This window comes from Falco biarmicus, chromosome 12 (genome assembly GCF_023638135.1).
Source record: "Falco biarmicus isolate bFalBia1 chromosome 12, bFalBia1.pri, whole genome shotgun sequence".
NCBI lineage: Eukaryota > Metazoa > Chordata > Aves > Falconiformes > Falconidae > Falco > Falco biarmicus.
In genome coordinates, this window is record NC_079299.1 from 428058 (window position 1) to 447403 (window position 19346).

Consider the following 19346-nt stretch of genomic DNA (forward strand, 5'->3'; position numbering starts at 1 on the left):
CAGCTTCACCTGTATTACCTGGCAGTTTCTGGGACACTTTTTTTTTTTCCCCCCCAGCTGGGCAGGTCAGCTGGGTGTGTGGCAGGGCTGTGGTAGGGTTGTGCATGGGAGATGAGCTCGCAGCTGGGACTGGGCAAGTCTTTGTGACTGCTGCCAGGTCTGGGTGAGCAGCTCTTCTGGAGCCTGGTGGGTCTGTGCCTGTAGTCTGGCTGCAGCCAAGGCTCTGCTTCCCCACTGGGGAAGGGGGAAAGGGGAGCTGCCCGTGGTATTTCTAGCACGGGAGCCCTGTGTACCATTTGCAGGGCAAAGCCAGCACTGTAATGCCCACCCCAGTGCACACAGTGAGCATGGCAGCTGTGCAGGTAAATGGCTTTGGCCCCGAGTAGCCCACTGCAGCCTCTGGTAGCAGCTCCCTCCTGTACACCCTGTGCACTGGCAAGGCTGATGTTTCTGCGATGGGCATGCCGCCCCCATGACAGTGCTAGCACCATGCCAGCTGCAGGGGACCACATCCCATGAAGCCGTAGCTGGAGATGGCCAGCTTGGCTTCAGTTCTCATGGCCTGAACTTGTTGCAATCTGAACCTACAGGCAGAGAGTAGTCACAAGTCAGCCCAAAGTCAAACCAGCAGGTGTTCTGGTTGTTTTAATGAGTTGGTGTCACACAGGGGAGTACTGGTGTGCTACATGACATTACTGGTGTTAAATTCTGACCCCAGCACCGGGAGGGACAGGTGGACCAGCATGACCCAGCTGCGGAGGGGGGCAAGAGCTGTGATACACATTCAGCCCCTGGGCAGCACCCAGCGTACAGCTGTGCCTGGAGAGCCCAGAGCCTTCTTGGGACACAGGACCCAGCTGGTGGCAGCCGGGACCTCTGTGCAGATACAGAGGCTGGAGTGGCTTGTTACTGGGCTTGTACTTAACAGAGAGGTGTGGGAGGAGGCAACGGCAAGCTCTGTGGCAAGGAAGTTGCTGATCCCAGGCCCTCTCCTTGTGGCACACAGCGTGTGAGATGGGCGCCTGCACTGGGGCCAGCTGCTTTAAGAGCCAGCCCTGCCCCCTCCAAGTGTTAGCAGGGAAGGGGGTGACCGGAGGGGCAGACTTCCCCTTTCCCTCCCGAGCTCTGGGGCTGGTAGACCCGCTGGAGGAGGATGCGAGACAGGCCCTGCTGGCTCAGCTGCCTGTGTGGCAGGGGGAAGGAGGCCAGGCCAGACTGCATGCAGGGAGAGAGGGGAGGATTGACTTGGAAAGCCCTTGTTAAGCATGGAGCACAGCTGTGGAAGACTGATCTGTGGTCATCTCACTAAAAGCACTATGCAGCACATGCAGGCTGGATACATAGGTACAAACACAGGGTCCTTTCTCCTCTTCCCCAGCTTCTGTTCCTCAGTCAAGGCTCCTCAGAGCATCCTTCTACCCCCCCCATGCCCCCAAGGGAAAGGCTTATTTCTGCAGAGCTGAGCCCGTGTGACTGGTGGGGAAGTGCAGGTGAGGCCCCCTCTGCTCGCATCAATCCCGGGGGAGGTTGGGGGGTGGGATTTTTGTGGCTGATGGCTCCACACCCCAGATCTCCCGGGCGTACTCCGTGATGGTTCTGTCACTGGAGAACTTGCCCGAGCAGGCAATGTTCCTGATGACTTTCTTAGTCCACTCCCGGGGGTCCTGGGAAAAGGAGAGACAGTGTCAGCAGTCAGCCCCTCTCCCAGCTCTGCCCTGCCTCGCAGCCTTGCAAAGGGCACACACTTGGCTGGCTTCAACACCACGGCATGGGGCTGCTGAAGCAGCCAAACCTGCTCGCCCTGCCCCATGCCGCCACATGTGGTGTCTGTAAGAAGGACTCTGCAGCAGCACACTCATCCCAGCGCCCCCCGGCCCTGCCACTGCACTGCCACGACCAAGGACCCCATCCTCCCCCTGGTAGCAGGCAGCACTTACCATGAACAGCTGGTCCACTTGGCCTTGGCATTTCATGTACGCCTCGTAGTCTGCAAACACCTTAAACCTGGAACCCAAGGCAGAGTAAGGCTGGGCTTTGCCTGCTGCAGGGTCCCAGGGGACCAGGCCAGCTGGAAAGGGGGCCTGGGCCAGCTGAGAGCAGCCCCCCAAAAGGGGACACTTGCCAGAACTCACCTGTCGTGGTACAGGAGCATGTTCACAAGGTCCCTGAAGCAACCAGGTTCTCGAGGGGAGAAAAACCCACTGCTGATCTGGTCGATAGCCTGTCGCAGCTCTGGCAGGCGCTCGTAGTACTCCCGTGCGTTATACCTGTGTCCAGCAGAGACAGGCTGTAGGGATCGGTGCTCGCTCCCGGGGCCAGCACCCAGAGAGCAGGACCCAAGATGTCTGGGGCAGGGAGGGCAAGCAAGGATGTCGTATGGCTCCTGGGTGAGGGGCCTTGTTCCCGGGGCCATGTCCCTCAGCTAGTGGCTCTGAGACTGTGCACGGTGCATGAAATGCTTCTGTGCCCTGGCTCACGTCCCATTCACAGCCACTGTGCTCTGGGCAAGCTGCTTGGGCTGCATCCCTGATGGACCATCCACTGTCCAGCTCAGGGTGGAGGCTGCCTCCAGCCCCCTGCTTTGTTGTGCTCCAGCACTGCCCAGGGAGCAGGGTGTCCCTCCCAGAGCTCAGAGCTGGGACCTGTATCCCCATCTGATAAGCCCTGGCACGCATCAGGCCCTCCCCAGCACCAACCCTTGGCGATCCAGGGCTTCCACATCCTCCACTCGCATGCCAAAGATGAAGAGGTTTTCTTCGCCTGCCTCCTCAGCCATCTCCACATTGGCCCCATCCATGGTACCAATGGTGAGGGCCCCGTTCACCATGAACTTCATGTTGCCTGTACCTGAAGCCTCTGTGCCAGCTGTGGAGATCTGCTGGGAGAGATCTGCTGCCGGGATCACTGCCAGGTGCAAGAGAAGTAGGAGTTAAGCCTTGGCACACTGCAGCTCCCCAGGACCTGGGCCCAGCACAGCAAAGCAACCCTGAGCATCTGCTAGTGGCTCTGCTGACCTCAACCTCCGTCCAGGCAGTGCGGCTCTGGGGCAAGAGCCAGGCTCAGCCTTGCAGCCCCAGGCAGCTGCTGTCCCTCCTGCGTGGAGCTGCCCTCCTGCCCTGCGTGCAGCCCTCAGGCCCGTCCGAAGGGAGGGCCAGGTGACCAGCCACGACAGCCTCTCAGGCCAGCCAGTTTCTGGGCTCAGCTGGGACATGCCCAGCTCCTGAGACATGCTTACACAAGACCAGACGTACCCTTCTCAGCCAAGGATACCCGGTAGTTCTCCAGGAAGATGACCTTGAGCCTGTCCCCCACATAGGGATCGTTGTTGATGACCTCACCGATGGACGTGATGAGTTTGATGATCATCTTGGCCATGTGGTAGCCAGGGGCTGCCTGAAGAAGAGCAGCCCAGAAATGGTGAAGACTTTTAAGGAAGGGAGAACATGAGAGGTGCCACTGCGGATCCTCACCATGGGGAGAATCCAGGCCTCACCCCTGCCGTTCACATGGATCAGCAAAAACACCCTAATGGGAGAAGCCCTGGGCCACAGGGAGAGAGTGATGGGGCCTTGTTCAGTCCGATTAGTCCACCAAGGTGTTTCCTGAAGAGCCCGCCAGCAGACACATGCTGGCTAACCTACAGTGGGCCCAGCAAAGCCACAGAGAGGGGACAGCACCTTCAGCACCTTCCCCACGCCCACCTTGAGCCATGCATGCACCACGCCTGGAACACACATTACCTTTCCTCCGATCATAATGGTCCTGGGCACAAAGGATTTGGATGAATCACTTCTGATGCCTGGAAGAGCAGGGCACAACAGCACAGAAGTGGAGATAAACTGGACGGAGATCACTGCATGCCCCAGAGGTGGGCTGGCGTCCCAGCCCATGTCACGTGGATCCAGCAAACTTGCAGGACCCTGAAGCCCAACCTGGAGCGGTGCTGGGCGAAAATGAGCTGCAAAGTCCTTGGGGAGCTACTCAAGCCAGCAGGATGCAGAGCTCCCACAACTCGCCTCTCTTCGGGGCCCAAAGGGAGCACTGGGGAGCGGGGTTGTAACCTGCCCCAGGTCAGCCCTAACACCTGCAGTAGAGGCATGGGGGTTGCCTGGACTCTGGACCCCTGCTGGGCTGGAGATGTGGGCTGTGAGCTCTGTACCACCCTTCAGACCCTGTCTTCCCTCCAGGAGAGGGGCACTTCGTGCCAGGAGGGCAGAGCTAGGCTTGGGAGACCCTGGCCACCAGCCGGCATGCTTTTAGATGGGAACCCTGGCAGTGAGAGGCCAGGGGACACCCCCTACCCACGAGCCCAGGCAGGACTTACGGTTGTAGAGGGTGATAGCATGCAGGCAGTTCAGCAGCTGCCGCTTGTACTCATGGATTCGCTTGACCTGAACATCAAACATGGATGAAGGGTTGATCTTGACCTTGTACTGCTCCTCCAAGTAGGCGGCAAACTTCAGCTTGTTCTCCTGGCAAGAAAATCTGATGAGGAACAGGCATGGTTTCCAGGCCTGGTGTCAGAAGTCAGTGTTTGCTGCTGGGCTGTTCCTGGGAGCATGGTGCCTTTAGCCACCTTCCCCCACCTCCAATGCACATTACCTGTTTGACTTTCGCCACGTCCCTGATAAAAGTCTCATTATTGATGAAATCCAGTAGCTTCTTCAGCTGGCTCAGATCCGTGATAAAGCCTTCCCCAATTTTCTGAAAGAACAAACCACGAGAGGGATGTCCCACCTGTGAGACACCTCACCAAGTCCACAATGGTGCTGCCCCAGTCCCACCACGAACTGGAAGAGGCACTCTGCCCAGGAAAAGGGGCAGAGTTTCTTGTGCAACTTTACTTTTCTGTGTCATCAGGGAGCCCAGCAGTGCAGGGGAAACAAGGCACTTGCAAAAACCCAAACAAGTCCCTGCCTTTCGCGGAGCTTTAGAGGCAGGGTGTGTTTGTGCGTGCGTGTACCAGGGCCTCCTGGCAGCTGGAGATACGGATACATTTAACTGCAGGACGTTACTCAGTTATGGCGTGTCACAGCGTGAAGCACGGGCTTGGTAACCAAAGGAGACAGAGCTGGGGCTGGAACTCCAAAGGAGCTCCTTTGTGCCTGTGAAGCCGAATGCTTCCCCAGACACCCCATCTCGCGCCCCATGGCACTACTCAACAGGTTATGTGCAGCCACCGTGAGGGCAAGGAACTAACCCAAACTTCCGCAAATTTTTTGGCCAGCTAGTCCATCATTGACTTTAAAGCCCTGCCGATACCTCATGTCTACATGTGCACCAGGCGTGCTCCTCCCCAGGCGCCCTCACTCACACCCACCAGCGTCAGCCTCTGCTATGATCAGACCACACGAAGCGGCGATCTGAAGCCAACGGATCACGCTCAGCCCCTCAGTTCAGGTGCTTGCCACTCACCTCAGCAATAACGTCAGCCAGTCCTGGGTTGCACAGCAGGAGCCAGCGCCTCGGCGTGATCCCATTGGTCTTGTTCTGAAACTTCTCTGGCTCCAGCTCATAGAAATCTTTGAACCTGGAAGCCCAGAGAGCTCTGAACCACCCGCCACCACGCAGAGCTGCAGCTGGGCCCCACCATATGTGCTCCTGACCCAGGGCAGCCTCTGCACGTCTCTCCATGACAAGCGTGAACGCTCTGTGCCGCCTCCCGCCCCCACCTCGGCTGCAATGCCCAGGGTTTCACCAGCTCCAAAGGAGAGTGGCTGGACCTTGTGTGCATGTGAAGGAGATAGTGTCCCCAGCCTGCCGTGCCCAGCAGGGCACCCCAGGCAGACCCTGGCACCCGATCCCCCCAGCTAGCCCCCCCGGTTTGCGGGCACAGCCCTGTGAGCAGAGAGTGCGTGTGCCCTGGGTGTCCCCCAACTCACACCGAGTTCTTCACAATGTCCGAGTGGATGCGGGCCACACCGTTGACTGCATGAGAGCCAATCACACAGAGGTGCGCCATATTGATACGTTTGCAGTCTCCTTCCTCGATCACTGACATCCTCCGGAGACGGTCAATGTCCCCTGGGTAGAGAGCTGCCACCCGCTGCAGGCAGGCAGGGGGGCGTCAGTCCCCCATCCACAGGGCCTCGGAGCATTCCCACCCCAAGCGCACCAGAGCGCCCGCAGCCTGCAAGCAGCCTAGTCCCTTACATCCAGATGCATCTGGTTCAGGGCGTAAATGATCTCGAGGTGACGGGGCAGCAGCTTCTCGAACATGGAGACCGGCCAGCGCTCCAGGGCTTCGGGCAGCACCGTGTGGTTGGTGTAGGCACAGGTGCGTTTCGTGATCTCCCAGGCCTACGTGACAGACGGGTCAGCGGGAGGGGAAAGGAGACCCGTGCGAGGGCAGGACAGCAGCCCTTTTCCCTGCAGGGGCCAGCACAGACCTTCCAGCTCCGCTCACCTTGTCCCAATCCACTTTCTCCACATCCACCAGGATCCGCATGAGCTCTGGGATGGACAGGGCAGGGTGGGTGTCATTTAGCTGAATAGCCACCTGCAACACAGACATGCTGGGCTCAGATCTGGCAGTGACAGAATGGTGACAGTGCCCTGCATGGTGGGGTTGGGGTCAGGGTCAGCCCCAAGCCTCTCCTCATGGCAAACGCCCCAGGTAGAGAGCCTGCTCCCAGGGACAGAGCTATTCAACCTTCACAAGTTTTTCTCCAAACTGCAAAATTTTCCGTGGGAAAACAGGCCTGGAGATCACCTGCTTTCCAACCCAAATTGCCAAGGTCTTTGCATATGTGCCCCCACTTGGTCCTGAGCACCCTGCTCCCTTCACGACAGGCAGGTCTGGCTGAACTGCCCCCGCCCGCCCCACCCCTCTCTGCCCACAAACTCACCTTGTCTGGGAAGGTTTCAAAGCATGTTCTCACAGGGTCTCTGCAGCCAAATTTGGAGGACTTAAAGCGGCGGATGATGTCTTGGAGGGTAGCAGCCACCACAAAGTACTCCTGTTTCAGCCGCAGCTCCTTGCCTTCAAAGAACTGCAAGCGCGGGGACCACAGCCATCAGTGCTGCAGCTGCCACCCTCAGCGGGCAGCCAGCCCCCTGGAGATGCTCCTGTCCCCTCTGACAGGCTTCCAAATGGGCCTCACAGGTTCAGCACCTCATCAGGGCAGACGCAGATGTTTCTCATGCTGCCTCTAATGGGGCAGCTGCTGTAGGGACTGCCAAGGGGCTCAGCATCCCACACAGCTGCCTCCAAAGAGAAACAGAGCCTGCCGCATCCACACTACTCCCACAGAGCAAGTGCTGCTCTGTCCTTCACCGCAAGAGCCTTCGCAGGGTTTCTGGACCAAGGATCTTGGACTCCCTGCAACAGGAGTGTCTCTGGACAAACCAGCTGTCTCCCATGCGCACTACACTTCATGCTGGTCTGCTTTAAAACACCAACAGGAATGACAGGGGTGGGGGTAAAGTGCGGGAGACGAGCTTTTCCAGTGCAGATGCTAATCCATGAGTAGATAGTGAGGGCTCTTCCCTTTTGGATCTAGTGCCCAGTCAGTGCATGGTCTGGGTCAGTCCCTGCAGTGAGAAATCTCTTGAACTGGGGATGGAAACGAGTCCCTCCTCATGGCCACCTCTGAAATGACAACTTACTTTTGCAAAGGGTGAGCCACGTAAATTAGCAACTGCCTTGAATTTGAAGGCATTAATACATCATCCCCTCCTTGCAGCAGGGAACAGAGCAACTGTACAATATGGGCCAAACTCAGCTGCCATCAGTCAGCAGAGCCCCCCTGGAGCCAGCAGAGCTGTATGTTCACTGAGAATTACAAGGGCAACCTACTGTATTAAAAACCCTCAAACCAGAACAATAAACATCAGGTGGCCATGACCTGGTTCCAGGGTTTGCAAACAAGGTGATGCAACTACAGGGAGGATGGTCCCGAGCAGCAGGGAAGAGGGGCAAGAGAGTCACTCACGTTGTCATTTGGGTACAGGACTCTGGATATGTTTTCTGCCAGGTTTCTGTCCAGCACTGCCTCGATGTAGTCACCCACGTTGACTGCAGCAAGCAAGAAACACACAGAGCACTGCAGCAGCTGTAGAGGTTCAGGCAGGTCCCCCACACTGTGCTTTTCCCTCTTCTCTTGTAGAGAGACAGGTAACAGGGACATTCAGGCTGGTGTTAATAAGCAGGAACGTACGTGTGAAAGGCTCCAGAGAGATGGGAGATGGGCTAAAAGAAAGGCACATCTCCATGCAGGTTCTCAAGACACATATATTAGGAAGGATGGACAGAAACTGAAGACAGATAGCAGCCAGAGAAGGCAAAACTGAAAGGAAGCAAGTGACCAGCCATCTTGCTTAAGGACTAAGGAGAAATGGGGCTGGGCAAAGAAGCACAGACAGCAATCATGCTCAACTCCTAAAGGGTACAAAAGGCAGCTCACAGTCACAATCAAGAGACATTATGAGGACTCAAGAGCCATCACCTCTTGTGCCACACAAGCTTTCCTGGCAGGGCTGCTTGGACACACACCTCTCTGTGCTTGCCAGTATGGAAGGATAAATCAAATTAGTCTGCTCTAAAATCTTCCCCTTCTGTAACAGGCCAGCACTGACATTTGGTATGTGAGTTGCCCTGCATCTGCTCTTCAGCACTACAATTAGAGCCTGAAAAACGCACTAGAGAGGTCACACATAGATCCAAAGGAAACCAACAGTGAGGTGGGCTTTGCTGCCCTTTTCCTTCAGCACTGAGATGATGCTGCACAGAAATGACCCTCCATGGCAAGCGTGGGTTTGCGGCTCATTTGGTGATGTGGGGAATGCAGTGGCAGGTGGCTTACTGCCTGGGGAAGGCATCGGGCAGGTTTTAAGAGCATGGTAAGTGTGATGGGGATGGGTGCTCTGGCGCATAAGGGCTCTAGAAGGGGTTGGAGACAGCATGATCCATGAATGCACACACAGCACTGTGTTTTGGAGGCAGCCAGGAGATACAGATAAAGCAGGCCAGGAGGGAAGCACTGTGCCAGGTGCTGTGCTCACAGGAAAAACTGCGTCCCAGCTGGGCCGGGGAAGGCAGCGGAGGGATGGCACTTACACTCTTGGAGGTTGAAGTCATTGGGGGCTTTTGCAGACCACAGCCTCATGGTGTTTACAGTGTTGTTCTTGTATCCCGGCACTGGTGTGTCGTAAGGCATAGCAAGGACAACCTGTGAAAGGACAGTATCCCCCTCTGATTAGCAGCACGGTGGACTCAGAGAAGGTGGGAAAGTGGCTAAAACCTCTGCAGGAAGAATCCAGAGGGCACAGGCAACTCCTGGCTGTGGTAAGACTCTCACCTCACTAAAACACACCTGCTGAGCTTCACAGACTTCCCTGCTACCATGGGCACTTCCAGCACCCACTGGCAAAGCATTAATAGGAGAAGCAGAGCTGTTGGGAGCTTTACTGACAAACTGGAGTTACAAGCTCATCGATGAACTGTAAAACAGAGTTGCAAGCAACCTGCTGACCTTCCTATACCGACAGGTATACCCATCAGTTATCCATCAGAGCACTGCAAGCACCTGCAGCTGGCCGCTGCGATTCCCTCTGTGCCGGGGCAGGGCCAGGGCAGCAGGGACCTTTGTGTTTCCATCTGGGATAAACTCCACAGCCTGCAGCCTGCCCGCGAGCCTTCTGCAGCCTGCCAGGACCAAACCCTACCACCGCAGCACCATTCCCAGAGCAATTCACCCCACGTTCAAGGTTTGTTGAACCTGCCCAGGTAAATCCACCGAGATCTCCAGCCCTCAAACTCAACAAGGGCGTGAAGCTACCAGTGCAGCCTACAGAAGATGCTTAAGCATGAGAGTGCTGCACACATGGCTACAAGGTGTAACACTGGGGCTCCCAGCTCAGATTACACTAGCCAGGCAAGGCATGGGTCTGCTTCCAAGCTTGTGTGTTCCAGCTCACTGCTGTGCCAATACCTGCACGCCTCCAGACCTGCTGAGCAGCAAGGCAAGGCACCCCAACCTCAGCCTGGAATGAAGAGCTTGAGGGCTTATGCCAGCAGAGCTGAATGGTGCTTGCAGCTTAGAGCGAGGCCCTGATCCTGCAGCACACAGCCTGGGCCACCTCTCTGGCACTGGCAAAAGGAGCCAGCATTCTCCCAAACAAGTCAGCTTGTACTGGCACAACAGCCCAGCAGCCAGAGGCTGTCCCCAGGCAAAGATGCAAGATGCAGCAGAGAACTGAAGGAGCTGTACTCACAGGGCAGGAAAATCCTGGCAGATGAGTGTGTTGGCCCTGAACAGCCGCTTTGTGCTGGCATCAGCAACACCTCCCTTCTGGGGAGAATCAGCAAGAGCTCAGGCTCTCAAAGCTGCTATTACCAGCACCGAAGATGGAAGCAGGCAGAAAGCTGCCTGGCCTGAGCCACGGGACTGGGGCACACATCACATGGACGGAGCGATGCTATATTTGGAGACTGCGTCTTTGGCTTTTTTGAGGCTTTCCAACTCGTTCCCTTAACAGCACTAGCTGAAAATTCACCTCCTTGTAGGAAGCAGTGTTTCCACTGCGCTGCTTGAGATCCCTGGAACCCTGGTCTACTGCTGGGGTCAGAAGAGGAGCACACTGAAGGCAACGGCACTCGGTCCCCAGGTGGATGTCTGCTTCTCTAGAGAGCTCTGGCACAGTGCCTCTAGGCCAGGGGTCCTCAAACTACGGCCCACAGGCCAGGTGCGGCCCCTCAGGGTCCTCAATCTGGCCCCCGGTATTTACAGAACCCCCACGCCCCCCCCACTGGGGGTTGAGGGGGGAAACCAAGCAGCCACAGATGACCTCCTGCCACTTCATCCGCGCGCCAGCCCCCTGTTTAAAAAACTTGAGGACCCCTGGGCTGTTCACAGGGTTGTGGTTGAACCTTGGGGCTGTGTGTGTCCTCTGAATGGCCTAGGTCAATGCACAGCCTTTGACAACCAAGGTCCCTGGAAAAGGACCTGGTTTACTTCTCCTCTGAGTGGGCCCAGGCAACTCTGCAACTGAGCTTCAGCTCTTGGCGCTGAAGAGAACAGCTTGGCTTTATGACTGTGTGCTCCTCGGATGGCCAGAGCTGGCTCACCAGGCTGAGAGACCCCTGAACGTCATGGGAACAAGGCTAGGTCATGCCCCTGAATCCCAGAGAAATTCATCAAACTTCCTTCCTCCATCCTGGGCGGTGCTTAGGCAGGAAAGGCTGAAGTGTCTTCAATCCTCTTAATAAATCTGCACCTCTTTAAAGCTTGCCTTCCTCAGCTGTAAGACTGGAATGCATTCGCAGCACAGCAGCCTGTGCCCTGAGCAGGCACGTGCTCCCGAAGCACAGCGTCACCTCCCCAGCTGCGGGAGGCTGAAGAGGCGTTTGCTCTCCACGATGCCACAAAACGAGGCCTCCAGGCAGCATGCCTCCAGCCTCCCCTGACAGCACCCTCCCTGCCAGGCTGCTCTGGGAAAGAGGAACTTGCTCTGATCATAGGAGTTAAACACCCACAGGATTGCTCCATGGCCACCCCCACGGCAGCAGCGCCAGCACCACCTGGAAACTCTTTGGGTTTGAGCGAGCAGCAACGTGGACGGAGCCCAGCATGGCTGCCAGGAATGCAGTTCTCCGACATAAATCCACGGAAGACTGTGGGGCTTCACACTTGAGACCAGTAGAGAAGGAGGCCCCAGCCAAGGTGGTTACAGCTCCAGCTGAGCACCATCCCTCTTTTTCCTCCCGTCCTGCTGCAGCCCTGGCCAGCAGAGTCACTTTTGTAATGGCAAAGGCAGCAGAGAGGTGTTGCCTGACTGGGAGAGAAGCCAAGCCTGACCACCTCGGGCACTCCGGGGATGGACTCGCCCGCTCCGTGCTGCCCTGGCCCACCCTCCCCCTGCCCAGCACCCAGGGGGACGCTGGTACCTGGGTGTCGACCCACTTCACACCGTCGGGGGTGTGATCCACACGGCCGTAGAAGTGCACGGGGAGCATGTACTCGGGGCGAGCTTTCTCCCAGGGATTGCCATAGCGCAGCCAGTCATCGGCCTCCTCCACCTGCAGGAACAAACGGGGTTCAGGCGCTGGCTTGCATCCAGGTGAGGCTGAGCCAGGCTCTCCGGAGGCAGGCCGGTTGAAAAGCAAAGCTTTAGTAAGCTGGCTTTAAAAATGGATATGCAGAGGCCTCTAGAGGACAGCCGGGCTTTTTGAGACATGGACGACTACATCCCAGCTGGTATAAACAGCTCAGCCTCTGTGGGCTTCACAGAGCTGTACGGGTTTAATCCATCCAGCCTGCACAGACCGCTGCACTCAGTCTTGGGGCCTTCACACCCAGTCCCACCGCGACAGTGGGATACACAGGATTTGGTTCCCTAGAAGCCCATTGTTGCTGTTCCTGGCCACAAACCATCCCCTGTAACCCAGGTCTCGTTACCTGCTCCTGCCCTCTGCCAGAAGGGATTTCTTGTAGCAGCACCCGTGGGAGCGGACGGACTGGGCAGAGCCAGCCAGGGCGGGTGGGCAGCAGAAGCCAGAGGGGCTGAGGCAACCTGGGGAGATGCTCTGTGCGCACAAGCATTTCTGCCAGGTGGGGGGCTGGTCTGAGCCACAGCCCAGCATTGCCACCACCCCTGTTCTTTTTTAAGTAACATTAAGTCAGTTGCAGGGGATGGGTTTTTTTCTGTTTTCACCATTTATAGGGCCCCAGAATTACAGCTTCTTGGTGGGGAAGGAGAAAAAAACCAACCCTCAAACCTCTCGCTCTCCTTGACTTATGGAGAGCTATTTTAAGAGGAAAAAAGGTCCTTTATGCTCAGAAGCAAGGCAAGTATCCTAATGGAAACCCTTTCCAGACATATACTAGAGAAAACAGCCAGCTGGGGCAGTTTTTTAGTCTATTTTCACTTGCAAAATATTACGACCATTAATGCTACAGGACAGTCCCCGTTTAAGCCCCCACTGCCCATCTCCCAAGGAACCTGTAGGAGAAACGACACCCCAGGCACATGCCCATGTTCCATCATGTTGAAGTTCATCCTCCACCAGGGCCCTTCATGAGGTGTTCAGCCACATCTCCATCCTTTGTCTGACTGTGCCCCCTCACTGCCAGGCTGGATGGGCCCTCAGACTGTGACAGCTGTGCCGTGGAGCCCTGGGCAGGGAGAGCTCTGGCCCAGTCCCAGCCCACCCCTACTCCAACACCACCTTGCCACGCTGGTGACTGGCGTGGCTGAGCCTGCATGTCCCTGGGTGACATCTGCAGCACACCCCCCACTGCCCTCATCGCCTCCCTTTGCTCACACGCCCCCCAGGCTCAGCACCATTGGCGGGAGGGGACAGCCCAACTGGCACCAGGGGGTGGGCTCCAACGCCCGACTTACAAACAGCTCAAGGCACCGCAGCACTGCCTGCATGGCCAGGCTTTGCCCACAGGCAGGGGTGGCCACTGCAGCATGAGACAGAAAAAGAAAGGGTGACTTGAGTTTGCCAATGTACCTGCCAGCCATCAACAATCTTCTGATTGAAGATACCGAACTCGTAGCGGATGCCGTAACCATACGCCGCCAGCCCCAGCGTGGCCATGGAGTCCAGGAAGCAAGCTGGAAAAGCAGAGCATGGTCACATGACAAAAAAGCTCACCCCTGGCCCGCTGCACCAGCTAGGGCACGCCGTGCATGGGGGCAAGGAGCTGCCAGAACCAGTGCTGCTGGGAACATCTATCACTCAGAGGAAATCCGCATGCAGAAGGGCCAGCCTGCAGCAGGACCCCACGCATGTCCCGCCTGGCCATCACAAACACCCCAAAGTTGGTGACAAGGACAGATCACCAGAAACCAAAATCCAGCCTCATCACAGCGAGAGCTCTTCTAAGCTTGCCTGAGGTGCCCACGCCTGGCCCGACACCTGCCTGCCTGGTAAAGCTGGGCTTCTGACCCCGATTCACAGCTCCCACCAGCTACTTTGCTATTATTGCTGGCAAAGCAAACCCTTCCAGCCCTCAGCCCAGGGCAGCTCTGGTAAACATCAGCCACAGCATTTCCTCTGCCCTGGGGAGATCTCACCTCCAGCAGTCCTGTGGGGCAGGAAGACTAAAATAGCAGCCAACAATCTGCCTATGTGAGAGCTGCTTGGGTGCCCTGAAAAGTTAAGAGATTTCACAGGGAGGTGAGGAGAAAGGCTCCAGACAGCCTCTTCCAGCCGCAGCCCCACCTGCTGTGCTGCAGACTGCATCTCCTGCTCGCACTGGGGGGTGTGTGTGTGCTCGTTTCTGGCCAGCCAGGAGCAGGCAGGAGGGCACCACGCTGCTGAAGGGCTGTGGGGCGCTGAGGGCTGAGATATGCATGCTGCCCTGCAGGCAGAACAGCCTCCAGCCACGCCACCCTTGATCCCCCTGTGCTCTGCGTGAGGAGGGGGCTCCCCTCTCCCCATATTACCTGCCAGGCGGCCCAGGCCTCCGTTTCCCAGCCCAGCATCTTCTTCAATTTCTTCCAGCTCCTCCAAGTCCAAACCCAACTATCGGGGAAAAGAGCCACAGCAGAACACGTCACCAGCCAAAGCCCATGGTCACCACTCCTCTCCAAGGAGGGCAAACACAGATCCCAAAACAACCCACACTGCAGGAAATTAAACCCATGGGGGTCTCTGCATCCTCCCACCCTCCCCTCCACACAAAGCATCTCACCAGCCTCTGGTCCCCAGGCAGCCCACTTAATTGGAAAACAATTTAGAACCACCATCAAACATCGCCTTCCCATGAATTACGTTTCCTTAGAGACCTCAAACAAAACACTTGCTTCCTGGCAGCCCCTCATGCCAGGAGGCCCTTCCACTGAACTCGCTGTCGGAGCTGGGATGGCGAACAGCCGGGTCAGCACACAAGGGACCCCTGTGTCCTCCCAGGTACGCACGCTGCCCCTCTGCTTGCACCTGCCCCGTCCTTGAGGAAAGGCACAACCACGCTGGCAGCTGGTTACGGCAGCGCTCGCCATGCTGCTTCGTGCCTTCCTGCATCATGCCCAGCCTGCCGCCCAGACCCTTGGCCGGAGCCCACGGCTGGATGTGTTTATCGCCTCAACTGCAGCTCTCAGGCCATTTGTTCTCCAGCCTGGGGGCTGCCGCTGCCAGAAGGCGGCTAAGCATGCCAGCAGCAAGGATTCTCAAAGAGCCAAGAGATGCTGCCTCTTAGGCAGGCAGCGGTATCTCACCTTCCCACCTCAGTGCCAGGGGGGACAGCAGGGAGTCAGGCCAACACCATGGGTGCTCCCCAACTCTCTCCCAGTGCTTCAGTGGTCTGCAACCACAAGCCCAGAAAGCCTCATGCATGGCTTGATGGGGTCACAAAACCTGAGGGGAATTCTCAGAGTCATGGTGGACATGAGACCCCTTGATCCTAGCCAGCCACTGGCCGTGACAAGCCCCACGTCGCACGCTACAGCGAGGGAAGTCTCCACTTGTGTGTTGGCCAAATCAGCAGGTGGAAAATGCCTTGCAAAGGGACTTGAGGATCCTCCCAGAAAAAAACCAGCCTGCCGTCCAAGGTGCGACAGCTCAGAGAGGAAATGTGTCAGGTCCCTCCCTGGAAATCCCTTCCCATCTCCCGGCAGGGAAAGTGCTCACCAGGACATTTCATCAGCAATCACAGCACTGAGGGACAGTGACAGAGCCCAGCTTCTGCTAGACAGTGTAACACGGATCAATCCGGTGGAGCAGGGGGGAAGAGGGGAGGGGGAAATCAAGATTTTGGGTGAGAAAGCCCAAAAACTCAGTCAAAAAGGGTCACTGTCCTGCTGCAGAGGTGGCTGCAAGCCTAAGTAACCACAGCCTCCCATTTATGATTGCTTTGGTTGTACTCAGCGGGTTTTTTTCCAGTTTGAACTCATCTGATGACATTTTAATTCAAGCAAACGATTTCTTCCTTCCCAGCGATTCACGTTTATCTGGCAGCGCCACTGCAGTGCCTTCTGTACCTGTGTGTATGAGCTGTAATTTGGTGCTTTGGTGCTCCAGTTTCCCCTTCCGGCCCAGCCTCCCCCATCAGACTACATCTCCCGTGATAAGCCATCATCTCTCCTAGTAATGGAAAGTTCTCTGCAGCCTGGGACTCCCTAAGTCTTTTGGGATACTGGGTGTTGCTTTCTAAATACTCTTCTGGATTTTCCCAGCCAACACAGGAAAACGGTGGTTTGAGAAAACCATACTCCAGCTCTCAAGGAACCCCAAGGTCCTCCCATGGCCATCTCTAGGGGATGCAAAACACTAACAGAGAGCCAAGCCTCGCCTCCTTTAGTCAAAATAACACATCCTTAGAAGGAAGCCCTGAGCAGCGAAGATACCCAGCCCTCCACATAGGAAAATATGGCCAGTCCCTCAGGGGAACCCCGGTATCCCCAAGACTTCACCTGGTAAATGGCTTCATCGCAAGCGTTCTGCAGGCCCAGGTTCACCATTGTGTTCTGCAGAGTGCGGCCCATGTAGAACTCCAGGGACAGGTAGTAAATGCGCTGGGAAGGCAAAGCAAGACACTTACACACAGCATAGCACTTCACTTTCACCAAAACTGCTTAAAATTAAGAGCAGACCTGAGTGTTTCCCAGAGTAGGAACGCCTTCCCGAAACTGGCTCTTGGCGCCTGCCCCTGGACACCACGCACCAGTTTGTTTGTCAGAAGGCTCTGGTGTGGGATGCTAGCCAACCCTCCACCAACGTGTCTCCCTGCCAACAGCCTTCTATAGAAAAATCTTGTTGCCTGTTAAGTGTTTCCCTAATTAACTTAGGGCAAGAATTATCTAGGATGCTGCATGGTATCTTTACACACCGTCAAGCTCAGCTGAGGCGATGCTTACACTGGGCTTGTGAAGTTTTCCCATGCTGAGCTGAAGCTGACCCACAGCCTGCCGGAAGCCGGAGCGAGCCCCCCGGCCCTGCACGCCGGCCAGGCCCGGGGCCAGCCCCCTTCCTAGCAATCTTCCAGCGCTCCCATCACATGGGTCCTCCTGTTCCCCCCACGCCGAGTTTCACACACATGTTGAACAAATAAACTGTCCCATGGGCAGCAGGGTTCCTGGCATGACGTGCAGCACAGGCTCCTCTGCGGCGACTTTCCAAGTTTCAGAGGAGCTGTGCCTGCGCCGCGAAGGCTAACAACAGCCTGCCTGCAGGACCAGAAGCAGGATGTGCAAACTTCTTCCCTAACTCAGATTTATCAGTATAGATATTTTTATAAATAAACAGGGATTTTTAACAGAGAGGTAGCCTGACTTCAAATCGTGCTTCTCTTTGAATCTCTTTCCTTTGTAGCTGGGACCTTTCCCCACTAAGCAGTGGGATCACGCACTCTGCCACCTCTGCTGGGACTCTGAAAGGGTCCATCTGTTCCTTGGGGCTCATCGGAAGGACTGAAAACATCGCACAGTTGCATAAATACTCTGCTCCTTTCAGTCTCCTGCAGGGACATGTTTCTTGGGAAAGTCTGTAAGCACAGCGGACAGTAAGCAAGCCCTCCCCAAGCTCCTCTTAACCTTTATGGGATCTGTACAATCTCTTCCGTTAGTGCAGCAACATGGATCAGAGCTCATTTGTGCGAGTAAGGATAAAAGGGAGAGCTCCACACACCAGCATCACCCCCAGTGCCTGTACAGCCATACCGGTCTGACAGCGCAGTTTGATTCTTGTGTCAAGGCAATATTCATAACCCCGAGAAAAAAGCTGATGTGGGGAGGCAGCTGCCTGCACGTCGGGAAGGTATGTGCCTTTTCTAGCACACACCTGCCCCCTGGGGCTCTCCGGTTTAGTGCTGGATCAGGTCATGATTCAAAAGGCTTAAGGCTTCTGAATAATGTCCTGCAGCCCCTAACACCTCCTACATCGCCACCCTGACTTGACAAGCGTGGAGGAGAGGAGGGAGCCGGCCAAGTCCCCTGGGAATCACCAGCTCCCTGGGGTGCGGTGACCTGGGACAGCTTGTCTGGTTTGCCCAAGGCAGGAAGCTCCTCTCCAGCCTGGAACCTGGGCTGCCTGTGGCCACGCTCTGCAGGAGCTCAGCCAGGACACAGCTGTGCTGAGGCATGTGCCGAGACATGGAGGTGATGATGCCCACAGGGGACACCACCGCGGTGGTGCAGGTGCGGGACACGCCTGTGGTGAAGCATGCAAGAGTAGCCAGCAGCATCGAGGCCTGCACGATGACACGCTTACAGGGGGCTCACAGGGGACATGGCTGTGACAAGGCACAGGGTGTCACAGCTGTGGAGATGCCCAAGGGGGGATGCGACTGCAGCACAGCTCATCGGGACAGGGCTGCAAAGAAGCCTGTGGGGATGCAGCCCTCCACGAGGGATGCCATGCCCATGGGGACACAGCTGTGGCGAGACATGCGTGAGGGACACATCTAGGGCAGGCCTGCAGGGACACAACCATGGTGAGATGCAGGAGAGCCACGGCCTACGGCAAGGTACACACTGGGTACGTGGCCACGGCAGTGCCCGTGGGGACACTGGGTGTGTGCAAGGAACACGGCCCATGGGGAAGAAGCCATGGTGGGGTGCATCAAGGCCGTGGCACAGGGCCGCAGCTGTGGTGGTGCCCATGGGGACACAGGGTCCGTGCAAGGGCCAAGGCTGTGGCGGTGCCCACGGGGACACAGGGTGCGCGGGCGGGGACACGCACGACTGCGGCGGTACCCACGGGGAAGAAGCCACGGCAAGGGGGCCCCGTTCGTGGGAATGGCCCCGGGCCGCGGCGGCGCCTGCCGGGGCAGATGGCAGGGAGGGCGCAGCCGCCCCGTCCCGGTCCCCGTCTCCCCGCCGCGGCGGGCCGGGGGGGCTCACCTTGGGGTCCCGCTCGTAGTAGTGCTGCTGGGTGCGGATCCAGCGCCCCACCAGGTGGTCGCGCACGGTGTGGGCCAGCGCGAAGTAGTAGTCGCGGGGGGTGGCGACGTTGCGGTCCTTGACGAGGGTGAAGTGCAGGTGGCGGTTGAAGCTCTTGCGCACCTCGGCCACGTCCCCCAGCCCCGCGATGCCCCGCACGCTGATCTGCTTCCGCCGCTCCCCGTCGCTCAGCGGCGCCGCCATCCCGGCGCTGCCCCCGGCGCTGCCCCCGCCGCTCCCGCTGCCGCAGCCGGAGCCGCCGCCGCGCCTGCGCCTGAGCCCGCCGTGAGGCGGGGCCCCGCTCGGCTGGCGCAAGGCCCTCGGGCCCCGGGGCAGCGGCCGCCCTCCCCGCCCGGCCACCGCGGGGTGCGAGGGTGGCACCGGCGGCTGGGGATGACATAGGGGACTGGGATGGGGTGAGGGACGGCATGGGGGGACGGGGACAGCATCTAGGGCTGGGATGGGGTAAGGGGACGGGGATGGCATGTGGGGTGGTGCAAGGGGACTGGGATGGCTGG

At 57.5% G+C, this 19346-nt stretch overlaps 1 protein-coding gene across 1 annotated transcript; it reads right to left on the reverse strand.

Annotated features, from left to right (window-relative positions):
* Positions 1 to 608: 608 nt before the first annotated feature.
* LOC130157350 (glycogen phosphorylase, brain form) lies at positions 609 to 19108 on the reverse strand. Its single transcript, XM_056356765.1, has 20 exons — positions 18790 to 19108; positions 16363 to 16464; positions 14398 to 14476; positions 13460 to 13563; positions 11888 to 12019; positions 9059 to 9170; positions 7935 to 8017; positions 6849 to 6992; positions 6407 to 6499; positions 6154 to 6300; positions 5883 to 6046; positions 5416 to 5530; positions 4603 to 4704; positions 4325 to 4472; positions 3741 to 3799; positions 3252 to 3393; positions 2697 to 2904; positions 2133 to 2267; positions 1938 to 2004; positions 609 to 1664 (listed from the first exon to the last, which is right to left on the reverse strand). Exons 1-20 carry the CDS (start codon positions 19030 to 19032, stop codon positions 1512 to 1514), a joined length of 2532 nt encoding a protein of 843 aa, XP_056212740.1. The 5' UTR covers positions 19033 to 19108; the 3' UTR covers positions 609 to 1511.
* Positions 19109 to 19346: the final 238 nt, after the last annotated feature.

Coding starts and splice junctions, on each gene's coding strand:
- LOC130157350 (XM_056356765.1), bottom strand. CDS start 19,032: ATGGCGGCGCCGCTGAGCGACGGGGAGCGGCGGAAGCAGATCAGCGTG. Junction 12,020..13,459: donor AGATTGTTGATGGCTGGCAG/GTACATTGGCAA, acceptor TTGTTCCTGCAG/GTGGAGGAGGCCGATGACTG. Junction 2,905..3,251: donor GGTATCCTTGGCTGAGAAGG/GTACGTCTGGTC, acceptor TGCACCTGGCAG/TGATCCCGGCAGCAGATCTC.